Raw genomic sequence first — 15,086 nt, forward strand, 5'->3', positions numbered from 1 at the left:
TACAGGTACAATACACAAACAGTGAACAAGTTTCTTTTCACTGAAGCAGAGTTTTGTCTGACAGTTCTACAGCAACTCTGGTTTATTGCCACTAAGAATGTTTCAGTTAAGGATATACTGTGTCAGTAGGTCTTCACATACTCAAGCATCATTTCTCGAACTGTTGTTGATACTCTCTCCCTGGAGCTGTCATTCCAAATTAATTCTGGATTTTCATGAGTTCCCTCAAAGATATGAACAGCAGCTTCAGGGTTGTCTCTCATGGCATCCATGAAAACTCCAGGTAAAAATTTCATTAGTGTAATTCTAACCTAGAAAGGATAAACAGAATTGACATTTAGTATATCATATGACATTTAGTATATCATAAGACAAACTAAATGACAGGACAAACTAAATGACAGAAACACAGAGAACTCCAGGAAGTCCAATTATCTGTAGTACTATAATTGCCAACTGCTACAACAGAACACTACAAAATAAAATAGTGCCATCATTTCAAATAGCAATAACCAATGACAGGTCTGAAATCTAGGTCTCTAATGCTGAAGTCAATACAAATAGAAACCAAACTGCTTATAGCAGTTAGAGAAAATACAACGTCTAGAAGTCTGCTCACAGATTAAGGGTTAACTATTTGAAAAAGCCAGACTGTTCTATACATGAACATTTTAGACAGAGTGGTTTTTTGCTTGTCTTTAAAGGGAGTTCCAACATGAGCTGTTACTATCCTTACCTTTGGACCCACCAGCTTATCTGCAGTCATTTTGGCAAAGAGCTCTGCTGTCTGAGCTCGGACCTGCGGATGTGTGGAGTTGCAAAACATATCTAGTAAATAGATTAAAGCACCTGTAACAAAGAGTTAGAAAAACATTCAAATTTTTTTCTACTCACAAGTAGTAGGAAGAAAGAGTATCTACTTTACATCCAGTGCTGCAGAAACATTTGCTTTCAGTGTAGTACTGTACCTTTTGCCATGGCCTCTTTAATTATTTTTGTGCTAGATGTCAAAGCATACAAAGTTTCAAGGACAAGCTGCCGACCTGTCAAAATAAAACTTTGTGTCATACAGATTATGAACTAATAAAAGATGAACATAACTGATCTTAACAGAAAGCTGTATCAAAACAACAAAGCTTATGACAATTGCAAGCTTACTCTGGCTAAACCCAATTAGTTAAGGAATGTCAAAAATCAATCATACATTCCAGTACAGCATAGCTTCATAAGTAGATGTTTACTACCTAAATTCCCTAAAATAATTAGTCAGTGGAACACTACACAATTCAAACCCAATCAGAATACCTGATGTTTCAGCTCACGCATTTAAGACAAGAAATCAGTTACGCAGAACATTTTTTTAAATCATCCTCCCTGAAAGAGGATTAGGGTTTTAACCTAAAACCCAAGTGGTAAGTTCAACCAGCTGCATTCTAATTAATTTCTGAGTTGGAAACCCTTTACCTTGCAAGACTTAAGAATCATATAATACATACTTGAAGGTAAGGAATGCAGGAGTGCCAGTAGGTTAGAGAGAACCATTGACTCAGCAATGTTGTTAACACATTCTTGGTTACTTGTTACTATGTTCACTACCTGTAAAAGATCAGAAACAACACTTGATTATAATCCAGCTTTTAAGACACTGTCCAGAAAATGCAGTGTGTGGTGAAGTCAGTCACTTCACTGGCAAATAGAGTTGATATTTACAACATTTATTCCTGCCACCAAATTGTCTTGTCTCCTCAGGGAAAAAGGGAGCAAAGACTCAGGCAAGAAGCTATCACCTGTTTCTCCGAGGAGTAACTGACACCTTAGAACTCCAATCTTGATATTGTTTAGATGCTACTTTAACAGTTACACCATCAGGTTTGTTTATGGTTATTGTGTAGAACATCTAGACAGGTTTAGTGGTTTAGGGTACTTTTGGTTTTGTTGTTGTTTTATTTGATTTTTGCTGGTTGGTTGGTTTAGTTTTTACCTCCAGAGCCAACTGCTGCACCAGGCCAGCTCCATGAACACGCAGAAGGGAGAATATCAACTTAAAGTGACCTATGCATTCACATTCAGAACCTGTAAGATACAAGATAAGTTACTCTTCATGTTAGCCAAAGCACTCACTGAAGGCCATCCCAAGCCCATATTTTGGTCTACAGAGAGGTGTTAAAGACTACATGGCTTTATACAGTCTGCCACAATAGTTGTAACAGCTCGTACAGGACAGCATCTGCTAAAGAGTTAGAAAATTTTAAACTCCTCTCTATTAATCTACCTTCCACAAAGTCTCAGATCAACGATATTCCAAAAGCAGAGGATACTTCCTCCCTCTGAAGTAAGTAACTGAGCTAGTTCTTGTAAGAATGCAAGTAATAAATTGCATCATTTTATTTATCCTTGATCATCAGTACTTGTCTTCAAATTCACTTGCCCTTTCAGAATGTCCCAGCTCAGAGCAGGGTTGCTATATGCAGCAGTAACAGCTGCCTTCAGGGTTATAACTGTAAACACAGAATATCCAGTCTGAGAACAATTTAACCACCTATTATTAGGAGCTACAATAGTAGCATGATTTCCTTTTAGAACTGGAGAGTGTCCTAATCATTTGTTTTAGGCTTTTCCAGTCCGTATGTTGGTATGTGCTCATAAACTTTTGCTGATATTAGCTGCCCACTCTCAAAAGCATTTTCTCCTCCTGCTTTAGTAAGGCCTCAACACTAATGACATTTAGGTGTTTACTAACATGCAGTACTCTGTTCAAAGAAGTTCTTTTTGATGCAAGGAAGTTTAAAAAAAAAAAAAATCAGTTAAAGATTCTTCGAAGGATTACAGGAAGTTCCATCCAGGAGGCTTAAGTGTTCCTGGCAACAGCAGGCTCAAATTAGAGTGAAAACCTAGTGATTCAGAGATGAAAATAGATAAGGCTTGAATTTCACACAAAACTTAAACACATCTACTGATTACGTTCTCCAGGTGAGGAAAAAATAAGCAAGCCTTTATGGCTTATCAACAGTGTTAAAAGTCTGTTAACCAGCAAAACAAGCTTCCTTCTCAGCGGAAGATAAAGACTACAGAGGTCCACAACTTTTAAGGTTGTCCACAAAAGGGTATATGAAGTAAGTTCCATTTTAAGCCTACCTGGGTTGTGTTTTATCACGTTTCTCAGAGCCTCCAGGGCCATTTCAACTCTCCGTAACCGATCTCCATGTTGATTGGACTCCACTTTCCCAGTCTGTGTTATTGCCATTAGCGTATGAAGGTACTGTGCTTGTGAGCCTACGTAATCCAAAAGGCTCGCAGCAAATGCTTTAGGAAGCTTTAAAGTAGAGATAAGAGCATTTTTAGCTCTGTGATGCAACAGTATTCCCAGTAGAAGAAAATGTATCCAAATAACTTGTCCTACAATTCACATATTCCCTTTCTCTAGACAGGCAGACAGAAAACACTTCTCTTTAATCACTACAACATCTGGAAGACATTAATCCTATTTCTATCTAAACATACCCTTAAGATGCTGCCACTACTTCAACAGATATATGTTTGCCCATAGATACAGATGGACTGCAAAGCCACTAGGCAGAATCACCATTGCCTAGAACTACTGAAGCAACTCAAGTGTCTGCAGAACAAGCTTGTAGAGAAAAGTCATTAAGACATCTGAAGCAGCACATCTTAGTGCAGACTAGTTCTTTAAATTTCTTCTGCTCCAGTAAAGGCATGTCTCATAACATACTGGTCTTGAAGAAAATTTCCATCAGATTTTGTATTTTCTCCATTCTGTACTGGCAGATAAACAGCAATTAGCAGCATTCCAAACACTAGTTTCAACAGGAAGGTTTTAGCTACATCTCACCTCTAGTTGGAAGGTAGGGACCTCATTGTAGACTCTAACAAAAATCTCTCCCACAATAAGTTCCTTTGCATGGTCACTGAAGACAAAGTCAGATCCATAGCTCTTGTCACAATCACCCTTTAAGCAGAGATAAGCAGCAAAAGCTCAGACAGAAAATCATCTTGTAGAAAGTGTAAAGCTATAAACTGATAATGAAATAGGCAATACTTGAGCAGAAAACTTAATGCTTCAGCAAAAGTCAGAAGCTCAGATTGAAACATAACAAGAAATAAACAAGCAAACTCTTAGGGTTTTTTGTTTTCTTTTAAAAACTACTGAATGAAGAAAGTGACTTAGGAGTAGTCAACAATAGAAATTTGTATAAACTATAACGCTGCATCACAGGGGGATGTACCAAAACACAAAACAGTTTAAAAAAAAACAGTAGCAGGATTTAAAGTAAGAAGTATCTTACTCTCTTAATCATGCTTTCTTGTTGAGATTCCAAAAACTCAAGTAGTTCAGCTCTTGTCCCATTGTTCCAGATCAAGTAGGGGTTCTCTGTGTTACTGTTAAGCATCTTCAGAGTCTAAGAAATAAGGAATTTACATGATGCAACATTTACAACAGTTTTCGATCGTTATGCATAGTAATCAGCATGTTTCACAATGTTAGTTAATCCAATCTCATTAGCAATGAGACCAATTACAAAACCAAATTGAAAGTGTGAAGTTTCCCATACTGGAAAAGCATACTAGAAAAACAGTATGTACAAGTTATTCGGTCTAGTACAATCTATATTACAGGGTTTTTTTATTGTGCTTTGAGCCACATTTACTTCAGATTCTCCATCTATTTTTGGTAGTGAACAGCAACTATCTGCAGTATCTCTTTATAGATGACTTCCTTGGTACCACTTTAAAGAGATAAGTTTAGCCTTTACTCTCCATCATCTAAGCCTTCAACAATTAACTCAACTTCTTTGTCCCTATATTTGTTTTGCAAATACTATTCTATAGAGCACTGCTCCTGTCTATAGTGTTCGAGGTCAAAGCAGTTTCTTTTCCCTGCAGTTACTCCAACTGCAAAGAAAAATCACACTGCTGTTCTCAGTATCCAGTTGGTCTAAGAGAGTTCAGTGTTTTAGAAGGAACCAGGTACTCCTTCCATAAATCACTAGAGAAAGTTTTGGCCAACAGACATTTACCTCAGTAGGACTGACCACAGCGAGTTTTCTGGCAATATAGGGTGTCAACATTCCAGCCAAGCTTTTCCTGATTGTTGGGTTTTCAGGGGTAGCTTGATCATCAGAAAGATACCCTCCAAGGCGACTCAAGGCCAGGAGACTGAGCTTAGCAAGGCTATTTGCTACCTCCTGAAAAAGACAGACAGTTAGAGAAAACCTAGAGCTTACTGAAGAATTATCAGAATAACCAAAAGGGTTGTTCAACACTTTTGCACCAGAATGAACAGCACTGATATTCTCTATTTATCTTGGCTTAATAAGTGCAGTAAGACATAAGCACTGATAAGCAGGAAAACCTGGGGCAGGAAGATGAGCTGAAAGCTACAGAAGCTATTTAATGTATTGGTTTCTGACCAGACAACAATTCCTGCTCACACAGTCGAATATCAGCATAACAAATCTTTTATGAGAGTGATACAAGACTTTATAGCTACAATAGTGTTCAAAGTTCATCTCATCCAGTAACTGAGGAAGAAATGTCATACTGAGAGGGTCACCATTTGAGGAAAAAGCAGATATTTTCCATAAGTTCTCAGTACCACTAGACAACCCTTTCAGCTGAGCCTCAAAAGACTGATAACAAAAATGTACATTTCTACTGTTAGCTATTGGTAAAAAATCTTTTGCACTAAGTCCATTAGAAACCGCAGGCTTTGGCAGCTTTAATATTTGAACTCTTTAAAAAAAACCCCAAACCCCCAAAAAACAACACCCAAGAAGTATTTACACCGCTACACAAAGATCCCTTTCCCAAACTGCTTTGTTACCATTGCTGTTCATGCAATTCAATGATCCTAATAAGTATTTGAATACACTTAAGTCTATTTGTAAGAGTTGGCAAGCAACAACCATTGGTGTCTGATAGCATGCATCTTGGGAACATTACCTGGTGGTTTGAATCTTCACTTTTCTGAATCCCACTCTCTTCCAGTGTATAGTCATAGTTGAAGAGGTAACCCAGTAAGTACCAGAGAACACCAGCTTGAAATAAGTGTGTTTGTAGCCAGTAATCTAAGGCAAAAGAGCTAACGCACTCTACTCCTAAAGCAGCTACTCGTGGTATGGTCTGAGGGAGAAAAAAGAAGTTTGCCTTAGTACTTGTAACCAAAGAGTGCCAACTGGTTCCCTTGCCAAAGATTTAAAGCCAAAACTAGCTGATCCTAGAGTACTATCCAGGCAGCAGAGAGAAGAAAACTGAAGTACAGGTAACATCTGCAGTGTCTGGTAACCACCAACATGGCTAATTAGTCAGCATCTTTCAAAGGGAGGAGTACTCAAATAGTTATTTCACATTATTAGAAATGAGCATTATCTCCTGATTTAGCACAGTAAACCAAGCAGCTAGATGTGTCAGTTAAAAGGCTGAATCTTTACAGTGATTGCATTTTAAGCCCACTAAATAGATTCCAATGCAAGCGCTGAGAACAAGGCAGTGGAGTTCTGTATCTCCTCATGATTGGCTGGGATCTTTCAGAAGGGTTGATTGGTCAGTGCAACTACGAGGAAAGGCTGAGAGAACTGGGTTTGTTCGGCCTGGAAAGGAGAAGGTTCTGGGGCTTTGCAGCCTCCCAGTACCTGAACAGAGCCTATGAAGAAAGATGGAGAGACTATTTACAAGGGCATGTAGTGACAGGACAAGGGGGAATGGATTCAAACTGAAGAAGAATAGGTTTACATCAGATACTAGGAAGAAATTCTTTACTGTGAGGGTGGTGAGGCACTGGGACAGGTTTCCCTGAGAAGCCTGAGATGCCCCATCCCTGTTCAAGGCCAGGCTGGATAGAGCTCTGAACAACCTAGTCTAGTGAAAAGTGTCCCTGAACATGGCAGCGGGGGTGGAATTACATGATCTTTAAGGTCCCTTAGAACTCAGGCCATTCTATGATTGTCTTATCTCCTTTAAAAGTAGAATATTCCCCTAAACATTTGACAGTTCAACACCCATTTAGGCAAAAGAAAGGAGCGCTTACCTTGCCATAATACAGTAGTCTACAGAGGTCCTTAATTATGTTAGGCATTTCTGTAATCTTCTCTCTGCAGTCCTCAAACTGAGCTGCTACACTGTAACACTTACTAATGTATCCACATACCTACAAAAAGCAGCATTTTATTGGTTACAAGTAGAGGAAAATGCAAGTTTACAATCCTATTGTCAATATATATACTACTATATCAATATTTTATATTATGTATATATATACACACTTATATTTATTATCATTTTATACATATACTATAATGTATCAGCTTCTCAGAAGACTATATAATCATTTACAACTGCTGCAACTTACCTGTACAGACATATCATCTGGTTTACTAGACCGTGTCAAGACTGCTACACAACGATTAAATGCTTCTTGCAATACCTGTGAGGATTGGATGATGCATAAGTTGAGTCACAAAAAAAAGGAGATAAAAGCTGGCAGAAGTAAAACATTAGTTAGTAAACTCATTTTTAATGGCTGAAGGGAAACATTTGACAAAAATCTGCTGCTTGCTCAAATGGTTTGTAGGGGTAAAATTCCTTGCAAGTGCTGGTATTAACCTCTGGTGCTTTAGAGCTGACAGCCTTCTCACATGTGAGGTAATACCTCAGTCAGTTTGCAGATGATACTAAGTTGTGTGGGACTGTTGGTCTGCTGGAGGGTAAAAAGCCTCTACAGAGGGATCTGGACAGGCTGGATCAATGGGTCAAGGCCAAGAGTATGCAGTTCAACGAGGCCAAGTACCAGGTCCTGCACTTGGGTCACCATCACCCCATTCAATGCTACAGCCTTGGGGAAGACTGGCTGAAAAGCAGCCTGGTAGAAAAGGACCTGGGGGTGCTGGTCAACAGCTGGCTGAATGTGAGCCAGCAGTGTGCCCCAGTGGCCAAGAAGGCCAATGGCATCCTGGCCTGTATCAAAAAACAGAGTTGGCAGCAGGACTAGAAGTGATTACCACCCTGTACTTGGCACTGGTGATGCTGCACCTCAAGTATTGTGTCCAGTTCTGGGCTCCTCACAGAAGAAGGGCATTGAAGCACGCCCAGAGAAGGGCAACGAAGCCGGTGAAGGGTCTGCAGCACAAGTCTGATAAAGAGGAGTTGGGTTTGTTTAGCTTGAAGAAAACGAGGTTCAGGGGGACCTTATCACTCTCTACAAGTACCTGAAAGAAGGTTGTAGCAAGGGGTAGGGGCTTGTCTCTTTCCCAAGTAACAAGAGATAGGACAAGAGGAAATGGCCTCCAGTTGCACCAGGGGAGGTTTAGCTTAGCTATTAGGAAAAATTTCTTCACCAAAAGGGTTGTCAAGCATTGGGACAGGCTGCACAGGGAAGTGAGTGAGTCACCATCCCTGAAGGTATTTAAATAGACACGTAGACATGGCACTTAGCAACATGATTTAGTGGGACCTGGCAGTGTTGGGACTAACAGTTGGACTCAATTATCTTAAAGGTCTTTTCCAACCTAAATGGTTCTAATACTGTAATATGTGCAATGAAAAGCCCTTCTGCTTGAGTGACTTGCTCACATTTATCAGTTCTTTCACATACAGAATGCAGCAGCTCTCAGTAGTGTTTTGTAAAGGCGTAGAGAAACATCATATGTAGCTTGCTTATTCACAGTTCAACAGACAAGCCCAGGTTCAGAAAGGGGTATATTCTGCTAGATGCTTCTCCTATTGGATCCAGAATAGAGATAATAAGAATGGACAAAGGTCTCAAGACCAGAAGTGATTCTCAATTGCACCTGATGTCCTATGCATTGAGGATCTAGGATTTTTAGCCGTGGAAAAGTTAAACTAAAGAGAAAAAAAAAGCATTTCAACACGTTTCTTTGCATTTACCTCAATTCCATTTTCTCTCCTCAGTTCTTCTGCATTTAATGCTGAACAACTGACAGTATGGTAAGCAAGTTCTGTAGCAGCAGGCAACAGAGGAGATTCTTTGGAAAATAAAAGGTCATCTGATGTTTCAATGGTAATAGTTTTTATCAGCATAGGATAGCCTGCATACTTGTAAGGTTTCAAATCTGAAAGACAAAAAAAAGTCAAAGCTTCCATGTAGGCACAGCCTAAGCAATTTAAACCACCACAAAATTATCAGTTGAAGACATATCAGATATGTAAGGACTAGGAATGAAAAAAAGCCAACATCTGGGAAAACTGGAGCAACACTGAGCAGCTCACACAACCTGACTCCTTGTCACATAAAACTGTTCATGCTAGAAGCTGACAGAGCTTCATAGAAAGAACTCATTTAAGACCAAAAAGACTTAAATGGAGCCTTCAGTTCATTAAGCCCCCAAACTCAAGAGCCTTCCCAATGACACTTGTCTGTCTCCAGAGAAACAGAAGTATAGCTTTGTCTGTCTGTCTTAGGCCAGGATTGACTAACAATAACCCTATAAGGACCTTACCCAGTTTGGCACAACAATCATATATTTTAAATAATTATATTTTTCATTGCTTTGGGTTTCAGTCATGCTAAAGAACAATTTGATTTTGCATACGGATCCAACTGCAAGCCAACCCATGTAAGTCTATACCAATGCTGTCACTACTTCCACACAACTGACAGAGTTATGATTGCATATGAGGTTCTTAATTTACCATTATAATACAACACTTACACAGTAAAACACTATTGACTCTGCAAGACTTGAACATGCCAGTAGCTCCCAGCCTGGGACTGTACCTAGAGTTAAGTGTAAGGGTATTCTAGCTAACCCTCTTTCCCAGTCGGGCAGTGAAAGAGGTAATGTAGCACAGCTCACCAGAGGACTCTAACCCTGGTCAGAATTCCTGCAAGAATACAGCCATCTGGCTATTAAATATAAGACTATCTCATAACCAGAATCTGTCATCTGGGTGACTCAGTACTAGTGAGGACTTTTCTGCCTTGACAGAATTCTAAGTATGAAGGAATATTAAAACCGATTAGCACTGGAGCAGAGAACTTCAAAGAGCTATTCATGCTTTTTTGAATTAAGTTTTACTGCAGATGAATTGACTTCATGAAAGAAAATGTCCTATTTTGAAGCCCTTTACCGTAGCTACATAATGCTGTGGCAAGTCAGAAACCAGACCAACAAAGCACAGTCTCAGGAACAGAGGAGATTAAAACTTACTGAAATGACCACTAAAGAAATGAAGACAAAACCCTCTTCTGAGGCAGCATGCTTACCTTCCTTATGCCTGTTGAAGAGGATGCTTTGAGTTTTCAAGATCAAAATTATGTTTTCTGGATCTGGTCCATCTATCACCTTGGCAGATTTTGTGCATAGAAACTCATATGCTTTATTAACTTTTTCAAACATATCCTGCAAAAAAAGAGGAATAGTCATAAGAGGTATAAAGAACCCTCTAGATTACTGAAGCATCAGTTTAGACACAGGTAAAATAAAGCATTTAGAATTATAAGCCACAACACTAGTTTTATTGCCTCACTACACTTCAGAAAATACTCCAAACACTAGTTCACATATCAGTTTTCTTTTGTCTCCTAAACTCTGCCATAGGCAAGACACTTAATCAATCATACTATGATGAAAGCTTGATAGTGAGAATGGGTAGAGGATACAATCCACCTTTGAAAGGGAGCAAATATCTTATTTAGGTCCGGTGTAACTCTCTAAAGATGCTTTCTGATATGTGGGTCTGATCAGACTAAATCAGTTTACTGTATAAATCCGAATATTCTTTGAATGACATAAGTTAAATTACTCATTAGTAGCACTAATCTGTATTTTAGTATTCATCTAGGGCATAGCTTTTAAAAGGAAGAAAGAAAATTCAAGTGCGCATTTCAGAGTTCTTAATACACCTAACAGTCAAATTTGTCCCCATTTTATTAACACCAGAAATTTGTGCTGTACATACCCTGCCTTCTGGATTCTTGTCTGGGTGATATTTTTGAGCCAACCTGAAATAAGCTTTCCTGATCTTGCTTTCATCATTTCTACAAGAAAACAAGTTCCATCCATTACACTGAGTAACATACAAAAAAGCCAACCACAGCAAAACCAGCCTGGATTCTGACAACAGTACTAAGAGTAACTAACAGTAACTGCAGTTGAGTGAAAATTACAAAACTCTTATTTCCATTTGAAAACCCTGCTTTACCAGCTTACACTGAATGAGGGGTCATCATGTGACCACAGAATAGAATGAAATTTTTGAAACAAAGTATTTTAAAATACCTCTTGTACCTACTATACTAACCAGAAGGTGCTGAAAGTCCCTGAGTATTTTAAATGAAGAATCTAAATGAGCTGCAAGTGATCAAAGTCAGTATTTCATGACTTATAGTAAGTGCACTGTTCTTGAAGGATAAATACAAAAAGTGTTATTGGTTCTCTTCTAAAGGCCTGAAGTCAGAAATCAATGGCAAGACAGGAGGTAAAAAATTCTAAGAATATAATCACCATGGAAAAGGACAATACATCGGAGGGAGGATGATTAGAGAAATAAGTTCCACTTTCAACATATTCAAGTTCTGCCATATTTTTTGCTCACTATAGTTGAGTCTAATGCTTGTCCTTTAAAACAGCAGAGCTCAAAGTACTTTTTTCCCTAGTTTCAGTTCATCTAAACACTTTTAAAATTATTCTCTCAAACACTGGAATTGTATTTCCAAGCTTTGCTTCTTTTTAGCAAAGCCATCTTCCGCTGTGAAAGAAAGTGCTACATGTAACTAAACTGGTACCCCTAAGGGTTCCAAGTACCGAGATAAGAAACTTCAGTTTGTTCAGGACATAGAGTTTATATAAAAGTAGTTATACAACTTTAAATACTGAAAACAACTTACTGGCTTTGTCCTTTGGGTAGGTTAAGAACTTCATAAGCATCATCTATTGACATTGTAGGTGGCTTCTTCTCTACCTCCTTCTTCCAAGCTTCTAGTGTATCTTTCAGCAGTTTAATCTAAATAATTAAAATTTAGTAGTGTTTCATTTATGCTGACACCAGTATATAATTTTTAATAAAATGCTACTTTATTAATAAATCCTAAATTTTATTCAAGATAAAAGTATGTTAAGATGAAAATGACTAAGTAAGAGTCACATTAGAAGGTGGAGAATCACTTAAATAACATGCAGTTCACATCTTGATACCATAAAAAACTGCAACAAAGCTGCATGAATAAAGGTCCTTAGACAGATCTAGTCCACAGACTTGTACCAAAAAGATCTCATCAATTCAGTTAATGCACTGATCCCATGTTAGCTCAGTTTCTTCTGCAGCATGGGCAAATAAGAACCCCAAAGTGATATTTCCTCCCCACCCCCCAATCAGTTGAGGTTCACTGAAACACTATCTGAAGGTTTTTTGGATGCTTTATTTTGCCTTTGAAGTATGCACCACAAGAACGATATATTTATACTGTTGTTATATGGAAAGAATACTATGCTGCTTCAAGATAAAGTAGTGTTTAATGTGTTTGCTTGTGGACCAAAATTGAGGATAAAGCAGTTAGCTGCAAAAAGCCTAGCATCTGATTTCCTTAACATTTGTTACAAATCCCACTTTTAGGACTCTGAAGGATCAAGAACTAAATGAACCCTAAAACACTTCTTACTTACTGGATCTTTAATTGGCCAGTCTGGAAATCTGAGTGTATCACAAAGATGCTTGAGGTAATAAATATTACAGAACAGCTCATTTTCCAGTTGTGGATAGTTGATAACTGGGATGGGACAGTATTGGTAGAGTGCTCTTGTATTGCTCTGAAGACGAGGGGTGAAGTCAGCAAGATGAGCAGCAATCTTCTCTATCATAAGACGCCTAAAAGTTACAAAGTTCAGTTTAACACCTGCCAAGCAATCCTCAGTTTAACACCTGCCAAGCAATCCTCAGTCCTCACTCACTGTACAGGTGTGTTCTATGATTTCTTCTGGAAAGATTTTCCTTAGTAGTTTCAGAATAGGATTCTGTCCTATTCTATTACAAAGCTACTGAAATGCCATGAAAATTAGTTTATTAAAAACAATGTAAAGTGACAGTCTGCCCTCCTCAATACCTCTTTACTTTCTGGAAGACCCTAATATTCCAGTGTATTGGAATATAAGAGGTATATCTCAGAAATAGGTGCTGGTAATAAAAAAGTACTTATAAATGAGTAAGTATAAAGCACTCCACACCCACAGTGAAGTCTCCACTCACAAAAGGAACTTAATCAAGATGTAAAACATGTTTGTCAGATGTTCAGGGAAATATTTCTCTTCCTGCTGCCAATTCTGCTCCCCCTTACCCTCGTTATCTTTGACTGGAGAAAGGGGCAATGCAGGACATTGCTCTTGCAGAAGGCAAACAGAGGAAGTAAAGAAACAATGCAATCCAGGTATTTCCAGCTTTTCTGAAAAACAGGACCTCTTCAACATAAGCTGTAGTTCAGAATTATTTAGTCATCTGACAGAAAACAGTTACCTCATTTCATTGCTCCAAATTGCTTCTGGAGTGTCAAATTCTCCAAGGAATATCTCAGAAAATTTTTCTGGTTCATAGTTTTCTAAATAACACACCATTGCTTCAGGAAGAATATGTCCGAGTATACTTCTTTGAACTATATCTTGACCTTTTGGCTGCAGAAGAGATCATATGGTTATCTCAAAGGTAATTAAATTCAGTGTTGCTAACTAACTTGAGATCGAAAAAACTCTTCCCCCTTTCCCTTATAGTTCTTAAATTTCAGTTAAAACAACTACAGGTGGTCTGCAAAACTATTTGGAAACAAAGGTAGTTACTTTTGCAATCTACTCACTTCTTCAGACTTGAAAGCTTGTTTTGTATGCGTGTATTTCAAAAACCTAGAAGAGAAACAGCAGTTATTTTCTGTTTGATACTTAAAGTACCCTTGAATAATAAGCATACCACCATAGTCCAGCTGGCAAATCTCATACACTTACTTCGAGATAAAAGAGTAACAGCAACAGTTGTATTAATTTCTGTACAAAGTCCATTAAATGTTTGGGAACTCCACAAAGCTAAGCACCCTCATGTTATAAGTGTTGCCTTATGTTTATCATTTCAGTTTGAAAGTCTTGTTCCTGAAAGCTTGTTTTCTCCCCAGACAAACAAAAAAGATACTGATACCGACAACCTTTCCCTCCAAACCTCTCCCCACACTGTTAAGATCATCATTGCAGCAATGAAAGAGGGTGATCTTAGACTGACTGCTGACAGTCCTATCTCATGAGACTCATCATGGAAGCATGCAATGATTTCCCAATGCATTTTGCTGTACAAGAGACTTCACTGGAATTGTACGACAGCTTTTCACGAACTACTGCATTTAGAGGAAGAGTAGTGGAATGAACTGCAACAGCCACCTGCATGTGCAGTGCATCTGTCAGGCAGTACAGACTGATTTAACTGCTTAAGCTTCAATACTGAAACAGGCTTTTAGATTTTCCACCACTTTCAATAGCAGCCTACTGCCAAAAGCTACATTTGCATATAGATAGGCTGTGTCACTGCTCTTTAGTGCTTGCAATGAATTAATCTTCTACAATACGCCATGGCCAGTTGTACTGCTAGAACTGTATGATCAGCCCTGTTCTCATTCCCTCCCTGGAAGAATCATAAGCAAATCACTTTTCTAGGGAGTGACTAGATCATGGGGAGGCAATTCTTCTAGAAGAAGAATTTCATGTTGGTTCTAGCAAGCCACACTCCCCTGAGCATACAGAGATGTAGAGCAGCAGTCCTTCTGAGCATAACTGGTCAAGAGGTACTTTTGGTTATGCTTTTTCCTCACCTTGCAATAGGAAGTACATTGGAACCCGTGTACATCATTATGAAGAAGAACACTCCACTCAGATAAAAACGAGGTAACTGAGGGTTATCTTGCATGACATGAAACAACAATACAGCAACTTTTTCCACAAGGATAGGGTCAAAAGTCAGTAATAGCTGAAATCAAAACACAAGCATTTACATTAGCTGCAACTAGTGCCAAGTTACTTAGCCAAAACTGAAATTTTAACTAATTCAGTACTGGGACAACCCACCTGCAGGAATTTCAGTTAAAG

The 15,086-nt window shown here is 38.5% G+C and overlaps 1 protein-coding gene across 2 annotated transcripts in view; it reads right to left on the reverse strand.

Annotated features, from left to right (window-relative positions):
* Positions 1-15,086, reverse strand: part of DNAJC13 (DnaJ heat shock protein family (Hsp40) member C13) — a 56,099-nt gene that overhangs the window by 8,539 nt on the left and 32,474 nt on the right. For both annotated transcript variants that reach the window (XM_051789086.1, XM_051789084.1), the window contains exons 30-49: positions 14,813-14,967; positions 13,817-13,862; positions 13,483-13,637; positions 12,639-12,840; positions 11,864-11,979; positions 10,936-11,014; positions 10,241-10,376; positions 8,902-9,086; positions 7,367-7,441; positions 7,046-7,165; positions 5,962-6,141; positions 5,037-5,204; positions 4,305-4,418; positions 3,851-3,967; positions 3,136-3,313; positions 1,982-2,073; positions 1,497-1,596; positions 969-1,043; positions 737-849; positions 142-311 (exon numbers count right to left, since the gene is read on the reverse strand). In XM_051789086.1, the coding sequence (XP_051645046.1) occupies positions 142-311; positions 737-849; positions 969-1,043; positions 1,497-1,596; positions 1,982-2,073; positions 3,136-3,313; positions 3,851-3,967; positions 4,305-4,418; positions 5,037-5,204; positions 5,962-6,141; positions 7,046-7,165; positions 7,367-7,441; positions 8,902-9,086; positions 10,241-10,376; positions 10,936-11,014; positions 11,864-11,979; positions 12,639-12,840; positions 13,483-13,637; positions 13,817-13,862; positions 14,813-14,967 (2,576 nt within the window). The remainder of the gene's footprint in view (positions 1-141; positions 312-736; positions 850-968; positions 1,044-1,496; positions 1,597-1,981; positions 2,074-3,135; positions 3,314-3,850; positions 3,968-4,304; positions 4,419-5,036; positions 5,205-5,961; positions 6,142-7,045; positions 7,166-7,366; positions 7,442-8,901; positions 9,087-10,240; positions 10,377-10,935; positions 11,015-11,863; positions 11,980-12,638; positions 12,841-13,482; positions 13,638-13,816; positions 13,863-14,812; positions 14,968-15,086) is intronic.

This window comes from Manacus candei, unplaced genomic scaffold, assembly GCF_025592945.1.
Source record: "Manacus candei isolate 608988 ecotype Guabito, Panama unplaced genomic scaffold, ASM2559294v1 h1tg000026l, whole genome shotgun sequence".
Classification (NCBI taxonomy): Eukaryota; Metazoa; Chordata; class Aves; order Passeriformes; family Pipridae; genus Manacus; species Manacus candei.